Source organism: Silurus meridionalis, chromosome 21 (genome assembly GCF_014805685.1).
Source record: "Silurus meridionalis isolate SWU-2019-XX chromosome 21, ASM1480568v1, whole genome shotgun sequence".
Lineage (NCBI taxonomy): Eukaryota > Metazoa > Chordata > Actinopteri > Siluriformes > Siluridae > Silurus > Silurus meridionalis.
In genome coordinates this window covers 8,134,116-8,160,724 of record NC_060904.1, presented here as the reverse complement: position 1 = coordinate 8,160,724, position 26,609 = coordinate 8,134,116, and the positions used below count along the sequence as shown (strand labels likewise).

The 26,609-nt window shown below is 38.6% G+C and overlaps 2 protein-coding genes across 2 annotated transcripts in view; both read left to right on the top strand.

Moving 5' to 3' along the window:
* The first annotated feature begins 3,711 nt into the window (after positions 1-3,711).
* On the top strand, positions 3,712-18,224 carry LOC124375415. Its single transcript, XM_046833745.1, has 5 exons — positions 3,712-3,862; positions 9,597-9,696; positions 10,166-10,327; positions 11,174-11,305; positions 17,979-18,224. Exons 2-5 carry the CDS (start codon positions 9,597-9,599, stop codon positions 18,110-18,112), a joined length of 528 nt encoding a protein of 175 aa, XP_046689701.1. The 5' UTR covers positions 3,712-3,862; the 3' UTR covers positions 18,113-18,224.
* Positions 18,225-21,489: 3,265 nt separating this feature from the next.
* Positions 21,490-26,609, top strand: part of bcl2a (BCL2 apoptosis regulator a) — a 52,509-nt gene continuing 47,389 nt past the window's right edge. Inside the window, exon 1 of the mRNA XM_046833863.1 lies at positions 21,490-23,285. Coding sequence (XP_046689819.1) covers positions 22,800-23,285 — 486 coding nt within the window. The 5' untranslated portion in view covers positions 21,490-22,799. The remainder of the gene's footprint in view (positions 23,286-26,609) is intronic.

Here is a 26,609-nt window from a genome sequence, read left to right as displayed (position 1 = left end):
GGGAGCATGCACTTGGAAAGCTGACTGCAGGAATGTCAACCAGAGCTGTTGCCCGTGAATTCAATATTAATTTCTTTACTATAAGCCGTATCCAAAGGCATTTTAGAGAATTTAACAGTACATCCAACCGACCTCACAACTGCAGACCACGTGTAACCACACCAGCCCAGGACCTCCATATCCAGCATCTTCACCTCCAAGATTGTCTGAGACCAGCCACCCGGACAGCTGCTGCAACAATCGGTTTGCATAAGAATTTCTGTATATATATATATATATATATATATATATATATATATATATATATATATATATATATATCTTCTACTTCTTTCGGCTTCTCCCATTAGGGGTCTCCACAGCGGATTATCCGTCTCCATACCCCCCTGTTCTCCACATCTGCCTCTTTCAACCAAACTACCTGCATGTCTTCCCTCACCACATCCACAAACCGCCTCCTTGGTCTTCCTCTTTTCCTCCTTCCTGGCGGCTCCATCCTCAGCATTCTCCTACCGATCTACCGCATGTCCCTCCTCTGCACATGTCCAAACCATCTCAATTGCGCCTCCCTAACCTTGTCTCCAAAACATCCTACATGCGCTGACCCTCTAATAAACTAATTTCTAATCCTGTCCATCCTTCTTACTTCCAACGAAAAAACTCAACATCTTTTACTCACTGCCACTGTCTCTAAACCATACAACATCGCAGGTCTCGCCACAGTCCTATAAACTTTCCCTTTCACTCTCGCAGATACTCTTCTATCACAAATCACTCCTGCTATCACTCTTCACCACTCACTCCACCCTGCCTGCACTCTTTTCTTCACTTCTCTAACACACTCTCCATTTCTTTGCACTGTTGATACCAGGTACCTGAACTCCTCCACCACCTCTTCTCCCTGCAACCGCACCACTCCACTGCACTCCCTCTCATTCACACACATGTACTCTTTCTTACTCCTACTGACTCTCATTCCCCTTCTCTCCAGCACGTACCTACACCTTTTCCAGGCTCTTCTCAACCTGCTCCCTACTCTCACCACAAATCACAATATCATCCGCAAACATCATAGTCCATGGAGACTTCTGTCTGACCTCGTCCGTCAACCGGTCCATCACCACTGCAAACAGGAAAGGGCTCAGAGCCGATCCTTGATGCAGTCCAACCTCCACCTTGAACCAGTCTGTCGTTCCTACTGCACACTTTACTGCTGTCACACTGTCCTCATACATGTCCTGCACCACCCTCACAAATCTTCTCTGACACACCTGACTTCCTCATACAGTACCACAACTCCTCTCTAGGCACCCTGTCATACACTTTCTCTAAATCCACAAACACACAATGCAACTCCTTCTGACCTTCCATATACTTCTCCATCAATATTCTCAAAGCAAATAATGCATCTGTGGTGATCTTCCTCGGCATAAAACCATACTGCTGCTCACAGATGGCCTCTCTCAGCCTGACTTCCACTACTCTTTCCCATAACTTCATGGTGTGACCGATCAACTTAATTCTCCTGTAGTTACTGCAGGTCTGCACATCTCCCTTGTTCTTAAAGATCGGTACCAGCACACTTCTTCTCCATTTCTCAGGCATCCTCTCACCTTCCAAAATCCTGTTAAACAATCTGGCATCTCACCGAAACATCTCCATGCTTCTATCGGTATGTCATCTTGTCCAACTGACTTTCCACTCTTCATCCTCTTAATAGCTGCTCTCACTTCCTCCTTACTAGTTCTATCCACTTCCTGCTACCATCTCCACACCATCCAACCTTCCCTTTCTCTCATTTTAATCGTTCATCAGCTGCTCAAAATACTCCCTCCATCTTCTCAACACACTCTCCTTAGTAGTCAACACATTTCCATCCCCATCCTTTATTGCTCTAACTTGCAGCACATGCTTCCCAGTTTGGTCCCTCTGCCTGGCCAATCGGTACAAATCCTTTTCTCCTTCCTTAGTGTCCAATTTCTCATACAGCTCCTCATATGCCTTTTCCTTGGCTTTCGCCACATCCCTCTTTACCTGCTGCCGCATCTCCTTGTTTTCTATATATAAATATATATATATATATATATATATATATATATATATATATATATATATATATATATATATATATATTACAGTGCATCCAGAAAGTTCACAGCACTTCACTTTTTCTACATTTTTCTTACAATTCTACAAACAATACCCCATAATGACAATGTGAAAGAAGTGTGTTAGAAATCTTTGCAAATTTATTACAAATAAAATATTCACAGTCTTTTCCATGACACTCAAAATTGATCTTAGGTGCATTCTATTTTCACTGATCATCCTTGAAATGTTTCTACAACATGAATGGAGTCCACCTGTGGTAAATTCAGTTGATTGGACATGATTTGGAAAGACACACCCCTGTCTATATAAGGTCCCACAGTTAACAGTGCATGTCAGAGCACAAACCATACCATGAATTCCAAGGAATTGCCTGTAGACCTTCTTTAGATACTTAAAGACAGGATTATGTCAAAGCACAGATCTGGGAAATGGTACAGAAATGGATGGTCCCAATGATCACAGTGGTCTTCATCATTGGTAAACGGAATAGGTTCGGAACCACCAGGATGCTTCCTAGAGTTTGCGTATCGTCCGAATCTTTCCACAGACGATGCCATCGCCACGACCCTCCATCTGGGCCTCACCCAATGCTGTTGCATCACTGCCTGGTTTGGGAACTGCACTGTCTGAGATCGCAAGACCCTACAAAAGACATCGTGAAAGACATCAGAGTCTCTCTTCCCTCGATCACGAACATTTACACTACACTCTGCATCTGCAAAGCCAACAGCATTGTGGACGTCCCCATACACACTCGAACCAACACAGCTTGAACAACACAGAACTGAACTGTACAAAACTCTCTCACACACACACACACACACACACACACACACACACACACACACACACACTTAATACTCGTTACTTTCACTTCATTTCACACGACCCATGGTATATTAATCATATTATACTGTTTACATGCTGTTTTGCACCTCTTGATTGCCGTTTTTGCACATTGTGTTCATGTTTACAAATACACTCTTTTTTATAGTTCTCTTTTTTGCACATTGTAGTGTTATACACTACAATGTGCAAAAGAGATAACTATTAACAAGAGTAAGTAAGTAACAAAAGTAAGGCGCTATTTTGTGTTTCGTGTATGTCACACACTGTCTTGTGTTGTCTGCACTGTTTTTTGTCTTGCAATGTTTGCACTCGTTTGCACACGATGCACTGTATGTGGCGAGGACACTTACTTTAGTCCTTCGCTCTGTGTTCTGTATGCAGCTCTATGTTGTGTCATGTAGCTCTGTGTTGTTTTATTTAGCACCAGGGTTCTGGAGGAACGTTGTCTCATTCCACTGTGTACTATGTCAGTTAAATATGGTTGGAATGATAATAAAAGCTTCTTGACTTGACTTGGCTTGACTTGATTAAGATCTAGATGGTTATGATGGTTTCTCTCTCTCTTTCTCTCTCCCTCTCTCTCTCTTTCATATTATATATCTATAAATATATAAATATATATATTATTAATTAAGAGCTTTGTGAAAGTCAGTGAAGACGTGAGGACGCTCACACACACACACAGACTTTACTTCAGATGACATTGAGGCGAACGAGGAAACGCGCGAGCAGTTGGTTTAGCGGGCCGCGCGCCAGCAGTTTGCGCGCTTCTGATTGGCTGACGGAGCCGCCATCGGAAAGCACCTGCTCCATTCTAACAGGCGCGTCGAAGTAGAGACCCATACACTACTGCTCTTACAGCACGTAGACACTCAGCAAGCGCTCATCCTCTCATATAAAGGTAATATATAAATATCAATATTTAGTTATAAGTAGCTTGGTATGAATGCATACTCATTAATGGCAGTAAATGCAGATTTAATTGGAGATATAATTGCATGCCTTAGAGACTGATTCTTGCATTATATATTTATTTGGAGTCAATAAGTTTATTGAAACTGCAGGATCCGTGTTTATATATATATATATATATATATTGCATCTAATAATATATATGCATCTATAATAATCTATATGAATAGCAGCACAATATTAAATACGTTTTAAAAACGACCTGTTGTATTGTATGCATGACCTAGTTACTGATTGATTTAGTTTACTGCGCACTGAGGTGTGTGTGTGTGTGTGTGTGTGTCTGAGTTAACGCTATTAATAATTGACCTAATCAGTACTCACATTGTTTTTTTTCCCACCTTCCAATATGAGGTCATTTAGACTTTATAAACTGAGTTACAGATCTATAATGTTGTACAATAGATTGCTTTTATTTGCTTGTTTGTTTGTTTATTTATTGATTGATTTAGTGTGAGCATTGTGTGTATGGACCATTGAGTCGATTCTTCATTAAAATGAGCCGAGTGTGTTCTCAGTGACGACCTTTGTGACTTCTGTATCTGTTTATTGGCTATTTTTATACTGTCATATACTGTCATGGGGTCTAAAAAGTGGCATTCATTTGTATGTGGCTAGAACTACATTTCCATGTCGGTTAACTTGCATGCTGTAATTTACGAGTTGAGTTCCTGTATATCATCATGTTAAACTGAGAGCGGTTACAAAAGTAAGGCATACCAGGACTTTCCTGTATGACAGTAAACAACAAAATCTACCATGTGATCCATCAGAAGTTTTCAGAATTTATCTGCTTTTACTTATTCTACATTCTTTACTGATTGATTCTTATAGGTTGAGCAGAGGTTCAGAGGTTTTGGCACTTATTTGCTTTTTTTAAAATTGGATAGTTAGCACAGTTTATATTATCCACAAAAACTGTAAAAAAGGCAAGGTGCAAATTTGTTATAGTCGCTCGTGCAACTTTTTTTGCAGCAATTTTACTGCAAAAAAACCATATAACCTTACTAAAATCAAATCTTCGACATTTTCCACTCTAAACTATTAATAGATTTGTTAGTTTTAGGAGCATAGATTCGACTGTAGTACTGCGTCAGGAAATATGGATCAGTATGGATAGTTTTATTAAGCCGAAAGAAGAAGAAGGAGAAGATGGATGTTTTATTAGCTGTTTTAAAACGTTGATTGTTCAACTAATGCAGGGACGAATGAATAAATGGATGAATGAATCAATTAATTAATCAAATAATGTTTAATAACATCTAATGCAGCGTTATATATTGAAACATATTTTTGCAATGACAATCTATGAAGGGGCAAAATACTAATTTCAGAAAATGCATACTGTGGCTACGTTTTCTGGGTATGACTTTAAAACTGTTTGAAATATAATATATTTAATAGTATTTTCCCAGTACTGGTATACTGCACATTCCTAGTGTGAGCTGGTGACTTCTGGCAATGTGAGTGACAGCAACCTTTAGACTAGATGTGAACGTGTCCAGCAGCAGGACAATACTGCTACTGGGAATTAAGACAGTAGAGTAGACTGTTTTTTCACTGATTTGTTGACAAAAGCTCGTTCTGCCACCTGCTGGCAAAAGTTACTATGCCAACCAGTAGTAGGAATGTCTGCAAATGACAGAATGGTGACTTGCAATTGTAAAGTCTGCTGCATTTGTGATCATAGCATTAGGCTACATCTTCTAAAGCATGCTAGGTTTACAGATTTGATAGCAAGTAGCTATCGATTATTTTAGGTTCAAGGTTCAAGTTTTTTTTTTTACTTTTTGTCAATGCCACCGTATGTGCAGACAGAGTAATCAAAATACCGTTTCTCTTTTCTGTTATCGAGTGTTTACATTGTCAAATGCAATATAGAAGTTTGTGTAGGCAATATCAGCCGTTGAGTGCAATATAGAACAGATTCTGTATGAAGTAACAGCATTGATCTTGTAATAAATGTATATATATATATATATATATATATATATATATATATATATATATATATATATATATATAAAAGCCGGGTGGATATATATCGTAAACATCTGAATGTGTAAGGTGCAAGTATACATCCTAGTATATGTAAACATACTGAAGTTCTGAGTATAAGGCATTTGTAAGGTGCAAGACAGATTGCAGCAGTATGGCAGTAGTACAAAAAGACTGCAATGTGTGAAAGTGCAACACTGTCAGATTTAAAGAATTTGTACATGTAACGGTTTAATCAAATATTCTAACGATTATTCCAACGATTAATTGAGTAATAGGATAAGAAGTACTTTTTCTTTATTAAAGAGCAATACCGAATATACAAGAGAAAATAAGATGGGTCTCCTAAAATGAAGTTATTTGTTTGATTTTTAAGGAAAAAAAATACATTTTATTGCTAAAATTGCAGGCAAGAATATCTGAAAACAAAACCCATTTAGTGCATTTAATTGCCATATTACATCACAATGCAAATACAAATAAATAAAAAGTCATAAATAAAAATCGAAAAAATACATTTCAGATTTCATCAAAAAAGATGTTTTCTTATGTTTTAGTTTAGTCCCAAACTTTATATCGTTTTCTTTGGCCTGAATCATATGGAAGCGCGTTTCCACCACAAAAAAAAGTTTGCCTAATTCCGACTTATTTTCTCGCAATTCTGACTTTGTTTCTCGTAAACATCCAACATTTCTGGTGCATCCACCAGTAACCACAAGCCGACAACAAAGTAATGTTGTCGGCTTGAAGTTGGTGTATGAACGAGGTCACGACTGCTTCTTCTCTCTTGTTCCCTCTCCTCCAGAGCTGATTGTTAGATAGAGTTCTCTCCAGGGATCGAGGCTTAGTTTAAACCCATGCGATTTGATTGTAACCTATTTAATTTTTTATGTGCTAAGCTCTGGCACTACAGAGGGGTGACGCCGCTCAGTTGGCTAAATCAAGTCGGAATTGCGAGAAATAAAGTCTGAATTGCGAGATTCTCTGTTTCTCCATTTTTTTCATTTTGCAGCGTCTTCTGTGGTTGCTCCAGTAATAATGCTCCACAGGGAAACGTGTGTAGTTAAATGCACTAAATGAAGCAAAAAAATTGCCTTGATGATTTTTTTGTATTCTAATTACGCGTTACTCGAGAAATCATTTTAGCCTTTAGCACAAGCTATTACTAGCTAAGAATGAACCAAAGAAAATTTATATTAGGCCAAGTAATGAATACTAAATCTACAAATAATATGGTCTAATACATTCAGTGGGGCCAGATAATAATTCACTGTCTGGATAGCTGCATTTTCCTGCACAACTTGTTGAAAATTCTCTCTATTTTACAATGAAGGAATGAACTTGCGCTTGGGCATTTTTTTATTACGCATGAAAGATATGTTTTCGGAGTACAACATATGTATCATGATATACGTAACGATTTGCTAGCAGTAGGGTAGGGTTGCATTATTATCATTTATGTATTTATTGAAAAAAAAAGTAGACAAAATTGATCATGGAAATAAACGGATTAAATCTGTATAACATTTTTTATATTAACTATGGAATTGTAATATCATGTCATAGCATCAAACATTAAATTAAAAAAAGATATTATTATATCCTGATCTATATGAAAAGTGTATTGTGTATAGTATATTGCACAAGAATCTACATTCAAGAGAATGATGTCTCATATGTAGAAGTAATACGATCCTTGAAAAAAAATATTGCATTTATTACAGCTTTCCTTCTGAACAGCTTTATGCAGACCACTTAACTTGTCTCTACAAGAAACTGTCTCTCTAACTTCTTAAAGTGCGTAAAATAAAGCCGTGGTGCTGAATGCACATTTATAATGTTGAATTAAGTTCTGCAATGTTTGTATAAACCCTGTGTTATAATTTATTACTCTACTAGTGAATTAAAAGACACAGGTGTCACTTAAACACAAGAGATTTTTTTCAACATTCTAGGTTTTAATTCAGAATTATGTATTTGGGTTCTTTCTTTTAGTGACTATAAATCTGATGGTGCATCAACACTGTGAGCTTTAATTTGGCGGATTTGCATACAGATCTGTGGCCGTTCCTGGATAAACCACATGTTCAGCATTGTTTGTCAAAAATAAACTGTGCCCTGGCAACCTAACGCCAACTGCATAATCCACCTATTGTCAAAGTCGTTTGAGAACATGATCTCACCCTGCTTATCTCAACCATCAGTTTTATACAGCAGATTTCATTTCCAATGCGGACACGTGATGTTTAAGGTATTTCGGAAAGCAAAAAAAGAAAACAGACCAAGTAGGCTACATGTTAAAAGACAAACAATACTTCAACATCACGTCTGAATAGATTTCTTTCAAAATGCACCTCTGACTAAAAACATGGCCACCATGAACTCCACCTCACACTTCTCATGTTCACTTGAATGGTGATTGTACACACATCTACACACTTATAGCTCTGAGACTAAAGTATTAATTCTGCTCTGTTCACACACCTGACAAACCAATTCTTTGTTTTATGTTTGCTTTTTCTGGTTTGGAGCCTTTTTCATTTCCTCATCAGCCTCTGTATCTGTACATCACCTGACCCTTGGCCTGATTATCAGTTCTGATACTGATTTGGTGTTTTGGCTTTGTTAGCTTGTATGTCTTTATTTTTTATTTTTTATATTCAGCACAACTGTCACAGTATCTGCTGCCTGATATACTGTATATACTGTATTATAATTTCTGCTTCAACTACTACCACTACTACCATTATAACTACTACTACTAGGGGTTGTATCCGTGATTCGTACACATCACGACTCACGTTTTGGCACACACGTGACCCAGGGATTAATTGCCCATTTATTTACAGATTAATCGTAATTTCACAGAAAGGATCGCAGAGTAAGAGTTCCCCCCCCTGCTGTTATTTCTTTTTTAAGTCATCTTGTAATTACACAGAGCAATCATATGTTCACATTGACAGAACGCATTAATCAGTCAACAACAATGGCTAGCGGTGGAGCAGAAGAAATTGAGAAGCCTCCTGCATCTTTCAAATCGCATGTATGGGAGCATTCCCTTGTGTAACTTTTCTTGTAATAAATGGAAAACAAATGATATTTGTCTCCTTTTTTTGCTGATCCTGAAAATGATGGATCCACGACTTATAAACCGTAATGTGATCTGAACTACTACTACTACTAACAATAATAATATTATTAATCATTTAAGGTTTCTGACCAGTCATGAATGGAGTAATGTATAGCCAATAAAGGCAAAGACAATAAGCTAAAAAAACAGAGCAGAAACTGCATCAGGATAAAACCTTTGGAAAAAACAAAAAACCAGACCCAAAAAGAAACCCATTCACTTTTGGGGTGACAATATATTGATTTTAATAAATTTACTCTACAGTTTTATAAAGGTTTTATAACAGGAACTGTATGAAAATGTTTTCATTTCTGAAATGCTGATACGTGAGTGCTGAAAATGATCAGATTTTTTTTACCTCATTTACTAATAATCTTTAGTTTGTTTAAGATTACTGGCTTGGTTATTGATCATAAGTATTTAACGTGTTACAATCAAATAACGTTCATTATTTTAGAGTCTCCCATGTCACAGGATGCAAGTTAATCTAGTTAATAGTTTGTTCCTTAAACAAAGCGTAACATTTTTGCTCTAGATGCTTTCTTCCCGTGTGTTGCTGCGGGGTTTACGGGCTGAGGCCGGGTTGTGGAGAAGCCTGTCCACCTCAACCAGAGCACTGGCTTCACATGGTCACAGTGAGTCATTTATACACATTCACAATGTATACACACACGCACTGTGTTTCAACACATCTCTCCATGATTGACCTTTCACTTTTACTTAAAGTGTCATTGTAAAACCTAAAGCACTTCCACCTGCTTCAGAATACTGATTGGCAGGAAAAGACAAAATTGTATAGTCAAAAATAAAAAATATATATACACCTTCACACTTTGCACAGTAGAGGGCACTGCTTAGTAACAGATCATTGATGTGTGATTGATTTAAACCAGGGTTGCACACACCTTTTCAGCATGCGAGTTACTTATAAAATGACAAAATGATCCATCTACTATAAAAATGCATAAACAAATACCTATTTTTCCATGTCATGTGATCTACCTTTGCGATCGACCAGTAGATCGCGATCGACGCATTGGGCATCTCTGATTTAAACAATCAACCTGCAGGTCAGTAATTGTTTGTGTGTCTCATTACTCTCAGGCGTTGATGTGATTGACTGTAGCGTTCCTCAGTACAATAACCGCCTGGATACACCACTGCCTGATATTCCATTTGTCCGAAACCTCACTGCTGAGCAGAAGAAGCTGAAGGAGAAAGAGAAGGAATCATGGACGCAGCTCACCAAGGAGGAAAAACTAGCACGTAAGTACGACCTGTGATTGCTTGTGTGTGTTTGTGTAGATTAAAAAGAAATCTAATTTCAATAGAAATCTACTATTACGACTAATAAAGTCGTAATAATGTTCTAATCAATAATGCGAAGGAATGTTTTAGCCTCTGCTCATATCATGTTGTGTATCCCTGAAGGGCTTCTTTTCCAATTTGTGTCAATTTATCTCTTTTTTTAATTTATAATATTAGCAGTCAACTGAGAAAAGGGTGTTTACAATATCTCCTGTTATAGAAATGTTTTAATCCCCGTTCACCTGGAGTGCCTTGTTTTAGGGGTGCTTTTACAGGGAAAGAAAACTATTAATCCCAGCCTTAATATGTATGAAATCAAATTAAATCGGAGCTCATTTAATCCATTACTCATGAATTGTTCATTAAGACATGTTTTAAGACCAGGACCAATAAACAAAATCCTGTTAATTCTACTTACTTTAATCATATTAAACTAAAAGACATTCATAAAAATCGAAGGAAAGTTTACATTCAAACACATGTAAATCCACCAGTTATGGATTCCACTATAATCCAAAGTTATTTGCTTAATTCATTTATTAATGAATGCATTTATTTTTGTTTTGTTTTGCCTTCATTCTGTCGCAGTCTAACAGTGTTATGTTTCAGTGCAGTACCACATGGTGGCAGTGTTGCCTTCACACTTGATAGTAACATTAATTATATCATTGATACATTATATTTAGCATACACTACACTATTTGCCAATAAAATGTTGTTTTTTTTCTGTGCAGTTGCTGTTTAAAATTGTTTTGAGTGCTGGATATTTGTGATTTGTGTAAAATGCCAATTTATTTTGCACAGTGTACAGACTCACATTTGAACTGAGCTATTCAGAGATGAGGAAGGGCTCTGATGAGTGGAAGACAGTGCTGGGAGGGATTTTCTTTTTCCTCGGCTTCACAGGCCTGGTGGTGCTGTGGCAGCGTTTGTATGGTGGGTATACCTCCTCCTTACGTAAATTCACTTTCAGACAGTCATTTAGATCAGCGGTGTCAGAAATCAGACTCTTGGAATGATATAGAGGTAAAAAATAACATAAACCGTAAGACTAGCATTTCAGTTATGAGGTATTAAAGTCATAAGTTTAAATTGTATAAAATAACTAAAGGTGATTTTATTCAATAAGAATAGAAAAAAAAATAGAAAAAATAGTTTAAAATGTATTTAAAAAAAAAAAAAAAAATATATATATATATATATATATATATATATATATATATATATACATATATATATATATATATATATATATATATATATATATATATATATATATATATATATAAAGCTAATATTAATTCTACATTATCATTAATTAATTCTTCAAAATAAAAAAAATATTTTGTATATAAAATAACTGTTTAATTTGTCATTTAATTTGACTTTAAAAAAAGGATTTTATATAAAATACCCTAATTCAAGCTTTCTCTTATCTGACCTTGGATCCAAAACTCCAGGCACATATATTTCTGATAAAAGAAAAGCTTTTCTTCTGACACACTGTCCAAAAAGTTTTTTGGCATGAAGTGGTGGTATCTGACTGTAGATTTGAAACTTCTTGAAGAATTTGTTGACTCTCTAGCCATCGTTCTGAGTCATTGTTGCAAAACTCAGCCCCTCTTTTATTCTTTAAATTCACCTTTATGAAGGGTGACAGCCATTCTGAAGCAAACCATAAATCCATTAAATGTGTCCACTAATAAACATTTACATTGTAAATTGTTGTGCTTTTTAGAAGAAAAGCTGCTACTTGATTGGCCGATATTTTCAAACTATAGTGTTTTTGTCATAATTCAAATTGTTTTCTTTTTGCTGGGTACAATCATACTTCAAGTTCCTGGAATTCTTCACATTTTTAGATGAGTTGTAAAATATAGTTAAACTTTGTTTTTTTTTCCGTTGCCATTCGTGGCTTTCTGAATTCACAGCCAGAAAAAGGTACTGATATCATAATTTTTTTCCTTGTTGCACCCTGACCTACTTTATTAATCAACAGCTATTCCTGGGATTTCCTGGAAGTTGCATTATATGTGCTTCTAAATCTAAACAAGGTTTTCTAAACTGACTTTTTTTACACTTTCTATATCCTCAGAATCTGTTTTCCTGCAAGTACTATCAAGGACCTTTCTCTGAAATGCCCTTTTTATTCTCTGAAATCTCTGGAATACACCATTTCCATTTAACTACATCCACTATTTTTACTGAATGATACTGCAGGTACTTCTTGGAGTCTTTATACATATCAACTTTTCCAGTAAATCTAGTAAGTTAACTGTGAAAGGTGGAATCATATAAGCTTCTTTATCTGCAGTAGAAAAGCCAGTGTTAAAGCTCACACTCAATAATTGGACAGTCCTGAGTTGCCGGCCATTGTTTCTAAAAACCTGAAGAGACTAAAAAAAAAGCCGAACGATTTAGGTGTTTGAACTCAGACTTCATTTTAGAAAATTCCCAGACCCCCAAACTAGCACCTCCACTCTTTCCAAGGCTATCTGTGTGTGATTGATGGTGAGCAGAGTTGATAATGAGCATGATAGAGCAAAAAGGCTTTTGTATATGTGCTGAGAGTAAGAAGAAAATCGGGGGGCGCATGTGATTTAGAACCACTGTCGGATACAGCCTAGACTTCTGCATCTCCCACCTCCTGTCTCAGAGACATTGGGAAAAAAAGAACAGGAGTGTAGAGAGTGGGATTGAAACTGAATATGAGTACATTATACTGAATGAACTGACAGTACAGGAGTACATCAGGATTGGGAGACAACGAGTAGTGGGAGACTTTCTTTCTGAGCATGCACAAGAAATCCATCAGATGAAAAACCATGCTCATTATCATTGGTGTGCAGTGTCCATTTCTTTCAGTCTGGCTGTAGCTGTAGTGGTTTAAATGAGGCTTGAGTTTGGTTTCGATATAAAAACAGAAACAACGAATTATTTTCAAAATATCTTGGTATTTTTAAAAAATCCCCCTGCATACCTCTGTATTGAAGAACAATTATGGACTCGAGTGATGTAGCTAAGGTTGAGGATTTGTCAACATCTGACAGAATTTTCAGACTATGCTGATAAACAAAAAAAACTATGCCTTTATGGTTTAAGCGATGCCCACTTCAGGATTACATGCGAATACAGGTAGAGATGCAGTATAGATTAGCACTATACATGCGATCATAGTGGCATTGCACTACATCCCTGGTACAGAATAAAATGGGGAGACTGTGCAAGAAGAAGAAACTAGCAATGCAGGAAAACATTACACCAATGTGTTGAGTCAAGTATAAGAGTGAAGAAGAAGAGAAGGGAAAACAATCAGTCCAGAAGTCAGTTAAGAATTGGGGTATTTCCCACGCTGTCTGCTTCGTGTTGGAACTTGAAAAGCGAGGGAATGCACCTCATTAGGCATTAAGCACTCGTCTGGAGTTGACTTAGACACGCAGACTTAACGGCTTGAGCACAGATGAAAGAAGTGGCAGAAAAAAAATACTGTTCAGGTTTGGTCAAAATGATATTTGGCTTGATGGCAGACATGTGGGACTTCTCACTCTCACGGTTTTACTGTACATAGCATTCGGTCTTGTGGTTGTGTCTAATTTCTGTGACATAGTGTTTTAGCAATAGCAGCAGCAGTAGCGTGCTTCCTTTTTTGGCTGCGCTGTCGCTCATTTGTTTATTCCTTTCCTGTTTTCTAGTCAGACTATAAGATGTATTAGATCTTCATCTATATCAGGTGCAGGGTCTGTCAGGACAATTAACAGCTCTGTATGTTTGTTTTGTTGACAGAGCTGATGTGTGTGTGAAGTGTGTAGCGGTGTGTATGTGGTGGGGTATTTAGGGGATTTTACACGATTAACTGTTTCTTTCATTCTCCTTTTTATTTCCTTCCTAGATTTTGGTTTTAATTTGTCACTACCGACATCCAGGGCTCTGTTTTATTCAATGAGTTTATTTAATCTTAGGCGGTTTATGAAAATATTCCAGTTCCTATCCAAAAAGAAAATTTCAAACTAAAACTTTTATACAGACCATTTTCACTGTTTGCAGCGTTTTTGCCAGTGTTAGTGTTTGTAATAAATACTTTAGTTATTATAGTGCATAAAATAATTATTTATTTAAAAATATTTTAAATGTTTTTAATAATGTAAGGCACAATCATTAAGCAACAGCAGACTCATTACTTCTAGTTCACCAAGGCTCAAGACTCAAGAGGGTTTTCTGCATTCTCCCTGTATCCATGAATATTTCTTACAGGTTCTCTGGTTTCCGTCCACCTACCAAAAACATGCCAGTAGATATATTGAAGACTCTAATGCTGAGAAGCCTATAAAGTTGTAATTTGCAAACTGCAATAATGTCATTTCCCACCTCAGGACATTTGATCTTTGAAGTGAGAAAAAAACTCATTAATATTTATGAATACAATAATGAGTATTTCAGCAAAAGCTAACTAGCTAACGTCTGTGGTAATCTAAACATTGATGATTTAAACATTAAGGTCAATGTTACAATATTGTTTACTTGGTGATTTAACCATATACTATATTTAAAAATGTTTATGATTTAAAGTCAATACTCCAATGTGGACTTTTGTTTACAGTGGGTATTATAGTATACTGTAAACAGGGAAGGAGCTGGTAATCTACCCCAAATTTAGGGTAGACTGAGGGGAAATTATGAAGTTTCGATTTATTGGTTGTTGTTCAATTCAATTTCACCCCTCAAATGCTGCATCCATTTTCAACTAAGTGTAAACGAGAATGTTCATTTGTGTGCTTGGAATGGAATGGCTTCTCAACCAGGGTGTATTTCCTCCTCATGTCCTATGTTGTATAATAATCTCCAAATCCACCCGGACCCTGGCTACAATAAAGTGCTGACCAAAGATGGGAAGATAAATAAGGATGAATACTAAAGAATGGAATATTAAAAATAATTTTTTAAATACAGGTTTTAATATAAAATGACAAATCAGCTTGTACTTCTGGGAAGTCCATGTGAAACCCTACGACTGGGGGTTTTCCTATCAGAAACAGGTCAAAGTTAAACCTCTAAAGTTCCAACAAACATGTTTAGTGAGCACGATGGTGCTTTGTTTTGCTTCTTATTCAGATTTGACTTGGTTTCTGAAAGCAGTTGACTTTTAAATGGGTTTTTGTCCAGAAAAATCACAATTATCATTGTTTATTTCAGCAGGTTCTTGAAAAGGCCCTTTAAATTAATCTTTAGGTTTTCTTGCCCTTATCATGACACACCCATGTCATTCAAATAAATTAAGGAAATTACAACCACAAACTCTAACAAAAGGTCCATACAAAGTGACCTTCATGTCTTCAGTCCACACGCATGCTTATTACAGATACATTCGAGCCCAAGCTAGACAGATTTGTTGATGTTTCTTTGGCTTTTTTTATTGCTTTTGACTTTGCAGCCTACTGTGGAAAGTAAAAACCGTTTGAAACTCAAAGCTTTGTGAACTGGAACCCAGTGGATTAATTGGAAGAATGTTTCGCTTCAGCTTTGTAGAAAATGCCACGTTTTCACACATATTCTCTCTTTGAATTAACTCATACTATGATGGTCCGAGCCTAAAACCAGTGACATTTTCAATGCAATATTCAATATGTAGTCTTCACAGAGCTATTATTTAGAATCAGTGCTTAAGGCTTTTCTTTGTGACGTTTTTTTTTGTCTGTGTGCAATGTCAAAATGATTAGCATATTAAGTGAACTCACCTTAATTAACATTTTAGTACCATGTGGCACACAATAGCATGCTTAATCAATGTCACTTGTTTTAAATTGGAAATTTACTTTGGAATATACCATCGGGTTTTCCTTAATTAAAATGAGAAAAGCAATGAGAATAAGGTGCTGCTTATTAACTAAGCACGGTGTATATAATGAGAAAATGGAAGACATTTTAATGGCAGAAGATCCGTGCATAAGTGGATGCAACTGACACCTTTCATTTTTTAACTGGAACAATAAATCCTCACAGGACTAATTACCCAGCATACCTCCAAGACCGTGATGTTAAACCAAATTACCTAATTATAGAACTCTGAAGGTTTGCCTATATCAGTGATTAAACACCTTTAATATTTTATTTTCTTTTTCAATTGGTCAAAATTTACAGGTCTAAAAATATCAAAAAAGAAGAAAATGCACATTAAGTTAATGTAGTTACTTCAAATCGTAAATGAAGAACTGTTATTAAGAAACTGTAATTATCACTGAATCTGATTTGGCCTTTAAGAGGTTTTCTGTTTTGAAGGTTTAGGTTCACTTTTGTATTACATTGTAAGTACGGAATAAAGCACATCTTATTTATTTGAATGACACGCCATACTTACATTTAATGTCCTAAAATGTCCTTTAGATAAGTTATTCACTGTTATGACTCATATGTTATAGCAGGTATAAACTGTTATTATGTTTTTTCCTTCTCTTTCATGGAGTTAATAAGATAAAAAAATGCAGCTTGTCATGTTACCGCGGGTGCAAAGTGCTCTGCCGTGAAGACTTTCGAGTGAGCAACAACTTACTGTTACAAAATGCTGACACCTTCCATAAAAGTTAAATGACTCCTTACTGAAAGCTTTACAGCCCATATCAACTATCACAAGCTTTTCTTTTTCATCTAACACATTTTCTAATCCTCTTTTTTATCAGCTGTTGATTACATGGAGCCTTACAAGTCTCTGTGTAGTATGCTGTTACTATACAAACAATAATGTATTAGAACGAACACAATAAAACAAAACGTACAGTAAGACCTTCAGCTGCTGGTACGATGCATTCTGACCTATTCGATTTGAGAATTCAGCAGCGCTGTGTTTCTCTCTGTGCTTAATTTTCACACATTTATGAATAGGTTTGGTGGCTTTGATGAACATCAGACATACCACAACACTGTTGAATGCATAAATTGAACTGGTCAGAAGGTATATGAATACTTTTTTGCTTATACAGTAGAGCTGCAGGGTATATATTAGTGCTGTCATTTAAATGCATTATCATTTCTAAAGTGACTAACAGATGTGCATGGCAGATGTTTGACATAAATGGTTAAATAAATTAGAAATAACGTGAGGTGTGGAGAAAACTTTGTTTAGTTGTTTTTTTCAGGACTCAAGTGAATGTATGTGAGGGGTTCAGAATGTCTGTGATTTGAAGTTTTTCAACATGAAAAACACTTTAGGGAAGAGATTTGTTCAAATTCTTTACAATGTATTATTATCTTTAAAAAAGATTAAAAGAAAGAGAGAGAGAGATGAGCGGATGGAGAGGGAATGAATGTTTAAAGCTGTCAAAGTTTTCACAGGAACTAACTTGTGGATGGCTCACCTTATTAAATGCAACTATAAATGAATAAAATCTTATGTGTAGTTTTTGTACAAAAAACCCCACAAAAATATACATATACACACTAACGTAAAACAGGAAAACATTTTCACCACCCAGCTGTCTGGGCGGTAACAGTATCAATCCATATCACACCACTCTCATTCATTATTTCCCTCGAACAGTACGGCCTGTTTTAATCACTGTCCCTGCCTGTAGTCAGCTCACTTCTCCATTTTTGTTCTTTCATTTTGTGTGTTCTGCAGTATACGGTGATGTTCCGCATACACTTTCTCCTGAATGGGTGGAGAAGCAAACCCAGAGGATGATCGACATGAGAGTTAACCCTGTGCATGGCTTCTCTGTCAACTGGGACTACGAGAAGAAGCAGTGGAAGTAGAATCCCGCTGTCTAATGTAAAACCCAGAGCCACTGTTGCCCTAAGGTTCAAATCTGAACTGTTATAGTATGTGCTTTCAGTATATATCAAATAAACTCTGACTGGAATTTAAGCCTCTGTTTGATTTTCTGCTTTTTGAAGAAAACACACAAACCATTCTTTAGTTTCAATGAAAACATAACTCAAGGATTCATCCATTTCACTATTAAGAAACCTATTAGATATATACATAGCATGTTTGTGGTGTTTCCTAGTTTGAAAGGCTTAGGTGTCTATGGAAATAAAAGAGCTGGACCATTAGCTAGGGAGTGTGTTAATGTAGTAACTGTTACTGGAGTGTATCAAACACGAATAAGAAATCTGAGGAGTAATTCACAAGAATTCTGGATCTTATTAAAACATTATATTAAAACTAACAGGCTTGATAATGACGTCTGGATATATGGACATGGTATGTTTTTGGAGTAAAATTCTGTAACCCTAAAAAAAATGTACAATAGGAAAGAGTGTTGCAAAACTGCAACCACAACTAACCCTGGTTGATTCCAATGTAAACTATTAGTGGATTAATCAGTATTCCTGTAATACATTCATTCCTTATAGGGGAGGTGGTAGCTGAGTGGTTACGGCTCTGGGTTACTGATCAGAAGATTGGAGTTCAAGCTACCACTGTTGGGCCCTAAAGCAAGGCCCTTTAACACTATGCTTCAGGGGCGCTTGTATAATGGCTGACCATGTGCTCTGACCTCGTCTTCCTAACAAGCTGGGACATGTAAATAAATCCACTGTACTTACTTCTATAAGCTGCTTGGTGCTTTACTCCAGAGTGAAGGACACTAGGAGCAGTGTTACATGTTTAGCTTGCCTTATTTGCAAGTTAAACTACTTGAGGCCATGCAATTCAAATTTGAGATGCAGTGCACATTAAAAAAAACACCAGGTTATAAATAGAAGTAGAAGAAAAAAAAAAAACACAGTTCATGTCCTTTACATCGGCCTCTTTCAACCCAACTCCCTGCATGTCTTCCCTCACCACATCCATAAACCTCCTTCTTGGTCTTCCTCTTTCCCTCCTTCCTGGTGGCGCCATCCTCAGCATTCTGCTACCAATATACCCCATGTCCCTCCTCTACACATTTCCAAACAATCTCAATCTCGCTTCCCTCACCTTGTCTCCAAAACGTCCTACATGCACTGTCCCTCTAATAAACTCATTTTTAATCCTGTCTATTCTCGTTACTCCCTATGAAAATCTTAACATCTTCAGCTCTGCTACCTCCAGCTCCACCTCCTGTCATTTACTCAATGCCACTGTCTCTAAACCATACAACATCCCAGGTCTCAACACAGTCCTATAAACTTTCTTCTTTCACTTTTGCTGATAACCTTCTATCACAAATCACTCCTGCCACTCTTCTCCACCCACTCCACCCTGCCTGCACTCTTTTCTTCACTTCTCTAACACACTCTCCATTACTTTGCATTGTTGACCCCAGGTACCTGAACTCCTTCTCCACCTCCTCTCCATGCAACCACACAATTCCACTGCCCTCCCTCTCATTCACACACATGTACTCTGTCTTACTCCTACTGACTTTCATTCCCCTTCTCTCCGGCACGTACCTCCACCTCTCCAGGCTCTTCTCAACCTGCTCCCTACTCTCACCACGAATCACAATATCATCTGCAAACATCATAGTCCATGAAGACTCCTGTCTGACCTCGTCCGTCAACCTGTCCATCACCACTGCAAACAGAAAAGGGCTCAGAGACCATCCTTGATGCAGTCCAACCTCCACCTTAAATCAGTCTGTTGTTTCTACTGCACACTTTACTGCTGTCACACTGTCCTCATACATGTCCTGCACCACCCTCACATACTTCCTCATACAATACCACAACTCCTCTCTCGGCACCCTGTCATACGCTTTCTCTAAATCCACAAACACACAATGCAACTCCTTCTGACCTTCTCTATACTTCTCTATCAACATTTAAAAAATAACTATTTGTCTGTGGTGCTCTTCATCAGCATTAAACCATACTGTTGCTCACAGATGGTTACCTCTTCTCTCAGCCTGGCTTCCACTACTCTTTCCCATAACTTTATGGTGTGACTGATCAACTTTATTCCCCTGTAGTTACTGCAGGTCTGCACATCTCCCTTATTCTTAAAGATCGGTACCAGCACACTCCTTCTCCATTCCTCAGGCATCCCCCACCATTCTAAATCTTGTTGAACAAACTGATTAAAAACTCCACGCTTCATCTCCATGCTTCTACTGGTATGCCATTGGGTCCTCCCGACTTTTCACTCTTTATTCTCTTAATCGCTGCTCTCACTTCCTCCTTACTAATCCTATCCACTTTCATGCTTTACCATCCAAACCATCCACTAGTTAACACATTTCCATCTCCATTCTTTATTGCTCTAACGTGCAGCACATCCTTCCTAGCTCGGGTCCCTCTTCCAGCCAATCGCTACAAATCCTTTTCTACTTCCTTAGTGCCAATTTCTCATACAGCTCCTCATATGCCTTTTCCTTGGCTTTCGCAACATCCCTCTTTACCTGCTGCCGCATCTCCTTGTACTCCTGCCTACTTTTCTCATCACTTTGTCGATCCCAGTTGTTTTGCCAACCACTCCTTATGCTGTCCTGAACTTCCTCATTCCACCACGTCTCTTTGTCTTCATTTCTATTTCCAGATGTCACACCAAGTACCTTTCTTTCATCCCTTATGATTTCTTCAGAAGTTGCCCAATCATCCAGCACCTTTTCACCACCACAGAGCCACTGTCTGACCTCTTCCTTGAATCTCATACTATAGTCTTCCTCCTTCAGTATACACCATCCTATTCTTCTTTCAGTCCTCACTTTTCTTCTCTTCTTCTTCATCTCCAAAAACCATCCTGCAAACCACCATACGATGCTGTCCAGCTACACTGTCCCCTGCCAACACATTACAGTCTCCAATCTCCTTCAGGTTGCATCTCCTACACAGAACATAGCCCACCTGTGTGCACCCTCCTCCACTCTTATACATCACCCTATGATCCTCCTTCTTCTTAAAATAAGTGTTCACCACTGCCATTTCCATCCTTTTAGCAAAATCTACCACATCTTCCCTTTCACATTTCTCTCCTTAAGGCCATTACATGCCCATTAAATCCGCCCCAATCACCAATCTTTCATTCCTAGGTACACCTTCTACCACTTCATCTAACTCCAGAATTTTTCCTTCTCCTCCATCTCACAATCCACTTGTGGAGCATAATCACTGATGACATTTATCATCACCCCTTCAACTTTTAGCTTCACGTTTATCACCCTATCAGAAACTCTCTTCACCTCCACTACACTCTTACAGTACTCTTCCTTCAGAATCACCCCACACCATTTCTCTTTCCATCCACACAATGATGGAACAGTTTAAAGCCACCTCCAATGGTGCATAATGTAAGTATACCAAATCTATAGTTTGGTGGTAGCTGGATAGGAAGGTCACAAATTCAAATCCCAGCACCGACAAGCAGCCACTGCTGGGCCCTTGAGCAAGGCCCTTAACCCCCAACTGCTCAATTGTAAGTCACTCTGGATAAGGACGTCTACCAAATGCTATAAATGTAAATGTAACCTATTTGTAGTGCACTTGGAAGGAGTGAATGGGCGGGTTGGGATTTGGCCGCAGCTAGTAACCACTGTGAAAGATTGAATGGGTGACGTAGAGGAAGTACCGGCCCTCACGAGCAACAGCCTGCGCGTTCACAGAGTCTCCAATTACACACACACACACACACACACACTGAGCTGAATGAGCGAGCTTCAATTCCGCAACAACGTCAAGATCTTGAGTCGTAGCTTTTCTAAGGACGAAAGCGGGAATTGCTGCAATGTAGCACCATATTGAGAACAGGGGGGCGAAAAAAGTATAGCGCGAGCGCTCACTTCATACCGATTTCCGTCTTTTTTTTTTTTTTTTTTAGATGACAAAGAATGCGCGTGAGATTCTAATGCAGGAAAAAATGTCTTTTCGTCACACACGCGTTATGATGCCGAGGGATCGCGTTTGCAGCTGAAAATCCTAAAAGAAATAAATAATTCAGCAGCCGGACTAGAGAGAGAGAGAGAGAGAGAGAAGAGCGCGCGCGCTGGAGCGGCGCCTTGAATGAGCTGCAAGTTTTTCTACGGTGGAAAAAAAAACGAAAGAAAAAAGGGGGCGTTCTGTGATCGCGCGCTGCGATCGAGGCTGACGCTCGCGCGCCAGAAAGCTCGCGGTGGTCCCGCCGCAGAAGCGCACTCCTTCCTCGGGTTTCCTCGGCTGCTGCATCGTGATCTTTTTTTTTTTTTTTCATGCGCCTCCGCAGCATAACTTCTCCGATTCGCGGTATCGGTCGTGCAGTCTAAATGCTCCACGCGGCCGTCGCGCGTCCCCGTAGGGATCGTAGGAAAAACAGATGCGACCGGCGTGCAAATGGATCGCGTGTTGGGTTTGAGGATTTACAGGGACTGTTTGCAGGTCGTTTCTGAGATGCGTTGCGAGTGACCCCCCCCCAACTCCCCAACCATCATCATCATCACCACCACCATCACCACCAGCAGCAGCAGCAGCTTCTCCTCCTGAAATTACGCATTCCTTCCGTGCGCCAGTTTAATTCACGGTATCTTTTTCTTTTTTTTAAAAAAAAATGGCAAACCAAAGTCCATATGACAATCGGGATATTGTCGAGAAGTATCTCTATCACAAACTTTTGAAGCGAGGCTACGTGTGGGAGTTCCGCGACACAGCCGCCGGATCGAGGGAGCCGCCGTTGCTGGCGGCGGCGGAGGAAGTTGCGGAGCGCAGGCCGCGCGCCGTCTTGCCGCTGCACCGCGTTCTGCGTGAGGCCGGAGACGAGATCGAGCGCACATACCAGCGCGACTTCGCGGCCATGTCCGACCAGCTGCACTTCACCCCGAGCACAGCGCAGCGCCGCTTCACCGCAGTCATCGAGGAGCTGTTCCGCGACGGGGTGAACTGGGGCCGCATCGTGGTCTTCTTTGAGTTCGGGAGCACCCTTTGCGTGGAGAGTGTGAACCAGGAGATGGCGTCCCAGGTGGACAACATCGCAAGTTGGATGACGGATTACCTGAACGGCCCGTTGCAGAACTGGATCCGGGACAATGGTGGCTGGGTAAGTGCGTCTATCTATCTCTCTATCTCTCTATCTATCTATATCTATATCTATATCTATATATATATATATATATATATATATATATATATAATTTTATTTTATTGTATAAATAATGTGTTTTATATATAAACAATCCTCCCATTGAATTCCCGGGAAGTCTTTACTATGTTGGAGTCACAGTCTCTTAGAAGCGGTGCGTATGCGTGTTCCTTACGCGCATGCGCACTAACATCCCTGTGGGGGGAAAATGGGAAATCTTGCTTTCAGTTCCACGTGCTCTTTGCACACATGTTCCGCGAGGAGTGCTCTCTCGATTCGCCCTCGATGACTCCAAGCATTGGTATGCATGTGGTTCACACTTCCACAAGGCAATGCGTTATGAAATCATGCTTTATGGAACTAATCCACATCATTCATCCATCCATCCATTCATTCATTTTCAGTAACCAAATAAGGGCACCTATACACTCACGCATATACACACTCATTTACACCAAGGGGCAAGATAAAATAGCCAGTCCACCCACATGCATGTTTTTGAGACTTGTGGGAAACCGGCAAACCTGAGGAAACCCTCAAGGACATGGGTAGAACCTGTCGAAGTCTTCATTTACACAATGGCACATCGCGACATTACTGACCCCGGAGCTGTGAGGTGGCAATACCACCCACAAGTCATCTCTCATATTTCTTTCTTTACCTAATTGTTAACCAGATATTTGAGGGAGATGCTGAATGTTTGAATCGCGTCGTATTCGATAACCGCTTCCAGGTATGATATCATAGCATGTTCTCCACTCTCAGCCAGTGCAGTGCATAGTAGAGTGCTGAATTTTCTTAAATGTGCTTAAAGACGTGATGAAATCACCTCAAAATAGTGCTCTAAATAGTGCCAGCATTAACTCCAAAGAAACGAGTGTTACTTCCTCCTTTGCTTCATCTTTTACTTGTTTTTCATTAGTAGGTAAAGATATGGGGATATCCAGAGATCTTTCTACAGCTTAGTCCTTCCTGCAATGCAGTGCTTGAGCACTGAATAATTTACAGCTCAAATTGAAGCAGCCCATCACTGCTTTGTGCACTTTTGCATGAACATTTTTTTGACCAGTTTCTGGCTGCATCTATCAGAAATTTGGAATCCAAAATTATAATTTGCACTCTGTGTCATGTTCATTTTCAAGTCCAGGACTTTAATATCGATATGGCATGAGCATCAGGGATCAGCGCAGGCTAGATTCCACTCAGGATAGCCTAGATGTTGTTGTTTTATTTTTGGCTGAGAGCCATGAGGTGGGAGGGTGGTGGCCCAGTGGGACCATTATTTCTGTCTGGGCTGCGGATGGAACGGGGCAAAATTAATGGCGGTCATTACTTAACACATCTGCTACAGGTTACTCGGTGATGGAGTGCAGAGAAAACCTTTCAGACAGGATGGGTTGAAGAGAAAGTCTGAGCCGACAGAAATGAGCACTCAGTCATGCCACGTCATCTACTGTATTTCTCATTGTCACTCTCAACCCAACCATCTAACAGTTACAAATGAGCTGAAAAGACAAAAATAAATCCTCGTTACATGTACCGGAATGTATATTCGAATCCATGAGTGTATTGAGGGGTTTAGGTCCAAGTAGTGATAAAGTGATAACGGTCAACACGATGAGACAGTGTGCACTTAGGAAGCAATTAGCCTGGCAGTGTGTTAATGATGTTTTAACTCATGTGTGCATTATTCACAATGCAGCTACTTTCTTGGCCAGAGGCAATCAGAGGTTAATTTAGTTCATTTTGTCAGGAAACACAAGCTTCATTTTCACCTTGGATATTGCAAAGGGAATAAGTGTGCACAGAGACTCTATATTGTGCATTTGTGGCTTTTAATGCCCTTAAGCTTTTTTTTTTAAACATAGGATCTGTTTGATTATGTCTGACATCGACTCGATCATGTATACTCCTGCATTCTTTCCTGTGATACCATATCACTTTATTGCTTCCTGTCAGTGCACTTCATCCATATTCCACGTAGCTCACGTTGAGCTTTATTTATTTATTTATTTTGCAGATATTAGGTCATAAATAATAATTGGCCTTAAGGCATCACTCAGCCCCTGTCACTCAACCCCTTTCAAATCAATAACCTGGTGGCTTTAGTAATCCCAATTGTTTACACAGCTTCAGTTTAACCAAGGAATATCACGTGTCCTTTTTAACAAACAGAGGCATATACAGAGACCAAATCATTAGAAAACGTGTACTCTTAGAGGGAAGAAAAGCCCCTGACATGCTAATGATTTTCCGTACAGTGTTCACACAATCATTTGAATATTCAAAAATGGGCTAAAGCACAATTAATTATTCTCTCAAAAAGTGTAAAAAGTGTAAACTGCCACGTTTGAATGTGATTTTTGAGTACCTGAATAACGCCTATGGAATAATTGCTTAGTATTTGGTGAATGCTGCACACGGTTCTGCTGCTTTTTCATTGCTCTTCTTTCTGACACCCCGCTGAGGCTCTCCTTCTACCCAACACGTGATCGAGACCTTCATCTTATTTTGCTTCTTTTATCAATTGAATTTGACATGCAGTTTGAAACACCTGTATTTATATGGAGCAAGCAGCATGCGTTCTAACTTAAATGGCGAATCACGTCAGGTGTGACAAAACGAAGGACACAATTAAATGAAATTGATGAAAAAAAAAAAAAAGCTTTACGGAAAGGTGGTCTAATGAAATAGGTCTATGGCGCTTTACAGATTCAGATTCTGTAGTTCAATCTTGAGCTCAGTGTGTTTAGCTGTTATACGTATGGAAATCTTCTCTGATCCGAACCAAAGTATAAAAGAATTTGTGATAGTTTGTGTGTATGTTGTGCTGTTATGGACAGGAGTCCCATCCAGAGTGTATTCCTGCTTCCTGTGTTCTTGGACAAGGCTCTGGTTTTGCCACATCCGTGGCCACGATAAAGTGGTTACTGAAAATGATTTAATGCACAAACGATTCTTGCAAATGAGAACATCTGACTTTGAAGTGTTTTGGAAACCAGAATTGGTATTAAACCATAATAAGAGTTTGCATATCATATGTGAGGCTGCACAGAAGTCTTCTATGAATGTAGTTCAGGTTTCTGACTGAGAGGTCATACTTTTCTTAAAATGTCAATTCTGCACCGTCGTGTCTTAATTTTTTGCACAAGATCAGGTTTTTGGATGGATAGAACTCCACATTTAGGCCACATCTCTGTTTAACAAGGCTCGAGTACAAAGACTGCTGACCATGATGAAAAAAAAAAACAGCTTAGACAAGCATAGCTGTTCAATAGCATG

Excerpts from the sequence above, each read along its gene's own strand:
- LOC124375415 (XM_046833745.1), top strand. The coding sequence starts at position 9,597 with ATGCTTTCTTCCCGTGTGTTGCTGCGGGGTTTACGGGCTGAGGCCGGG. Across the intron at positions 9,697-10,165 it reads ACTGGCTTCACATGGTCACA|GCGTTGATGTGATTGACTGT; the intron begins GTGAGTCATTTA and ends CATTACTCTCAG. Across the intron at positions 11,306-17,978 it reads GCTGTGGCAGCGTTTGTATG|TATACGGTGATGTTCCGCAT; the intron begins GTGGGTATACCT and ends TGTGTTCTGCAG.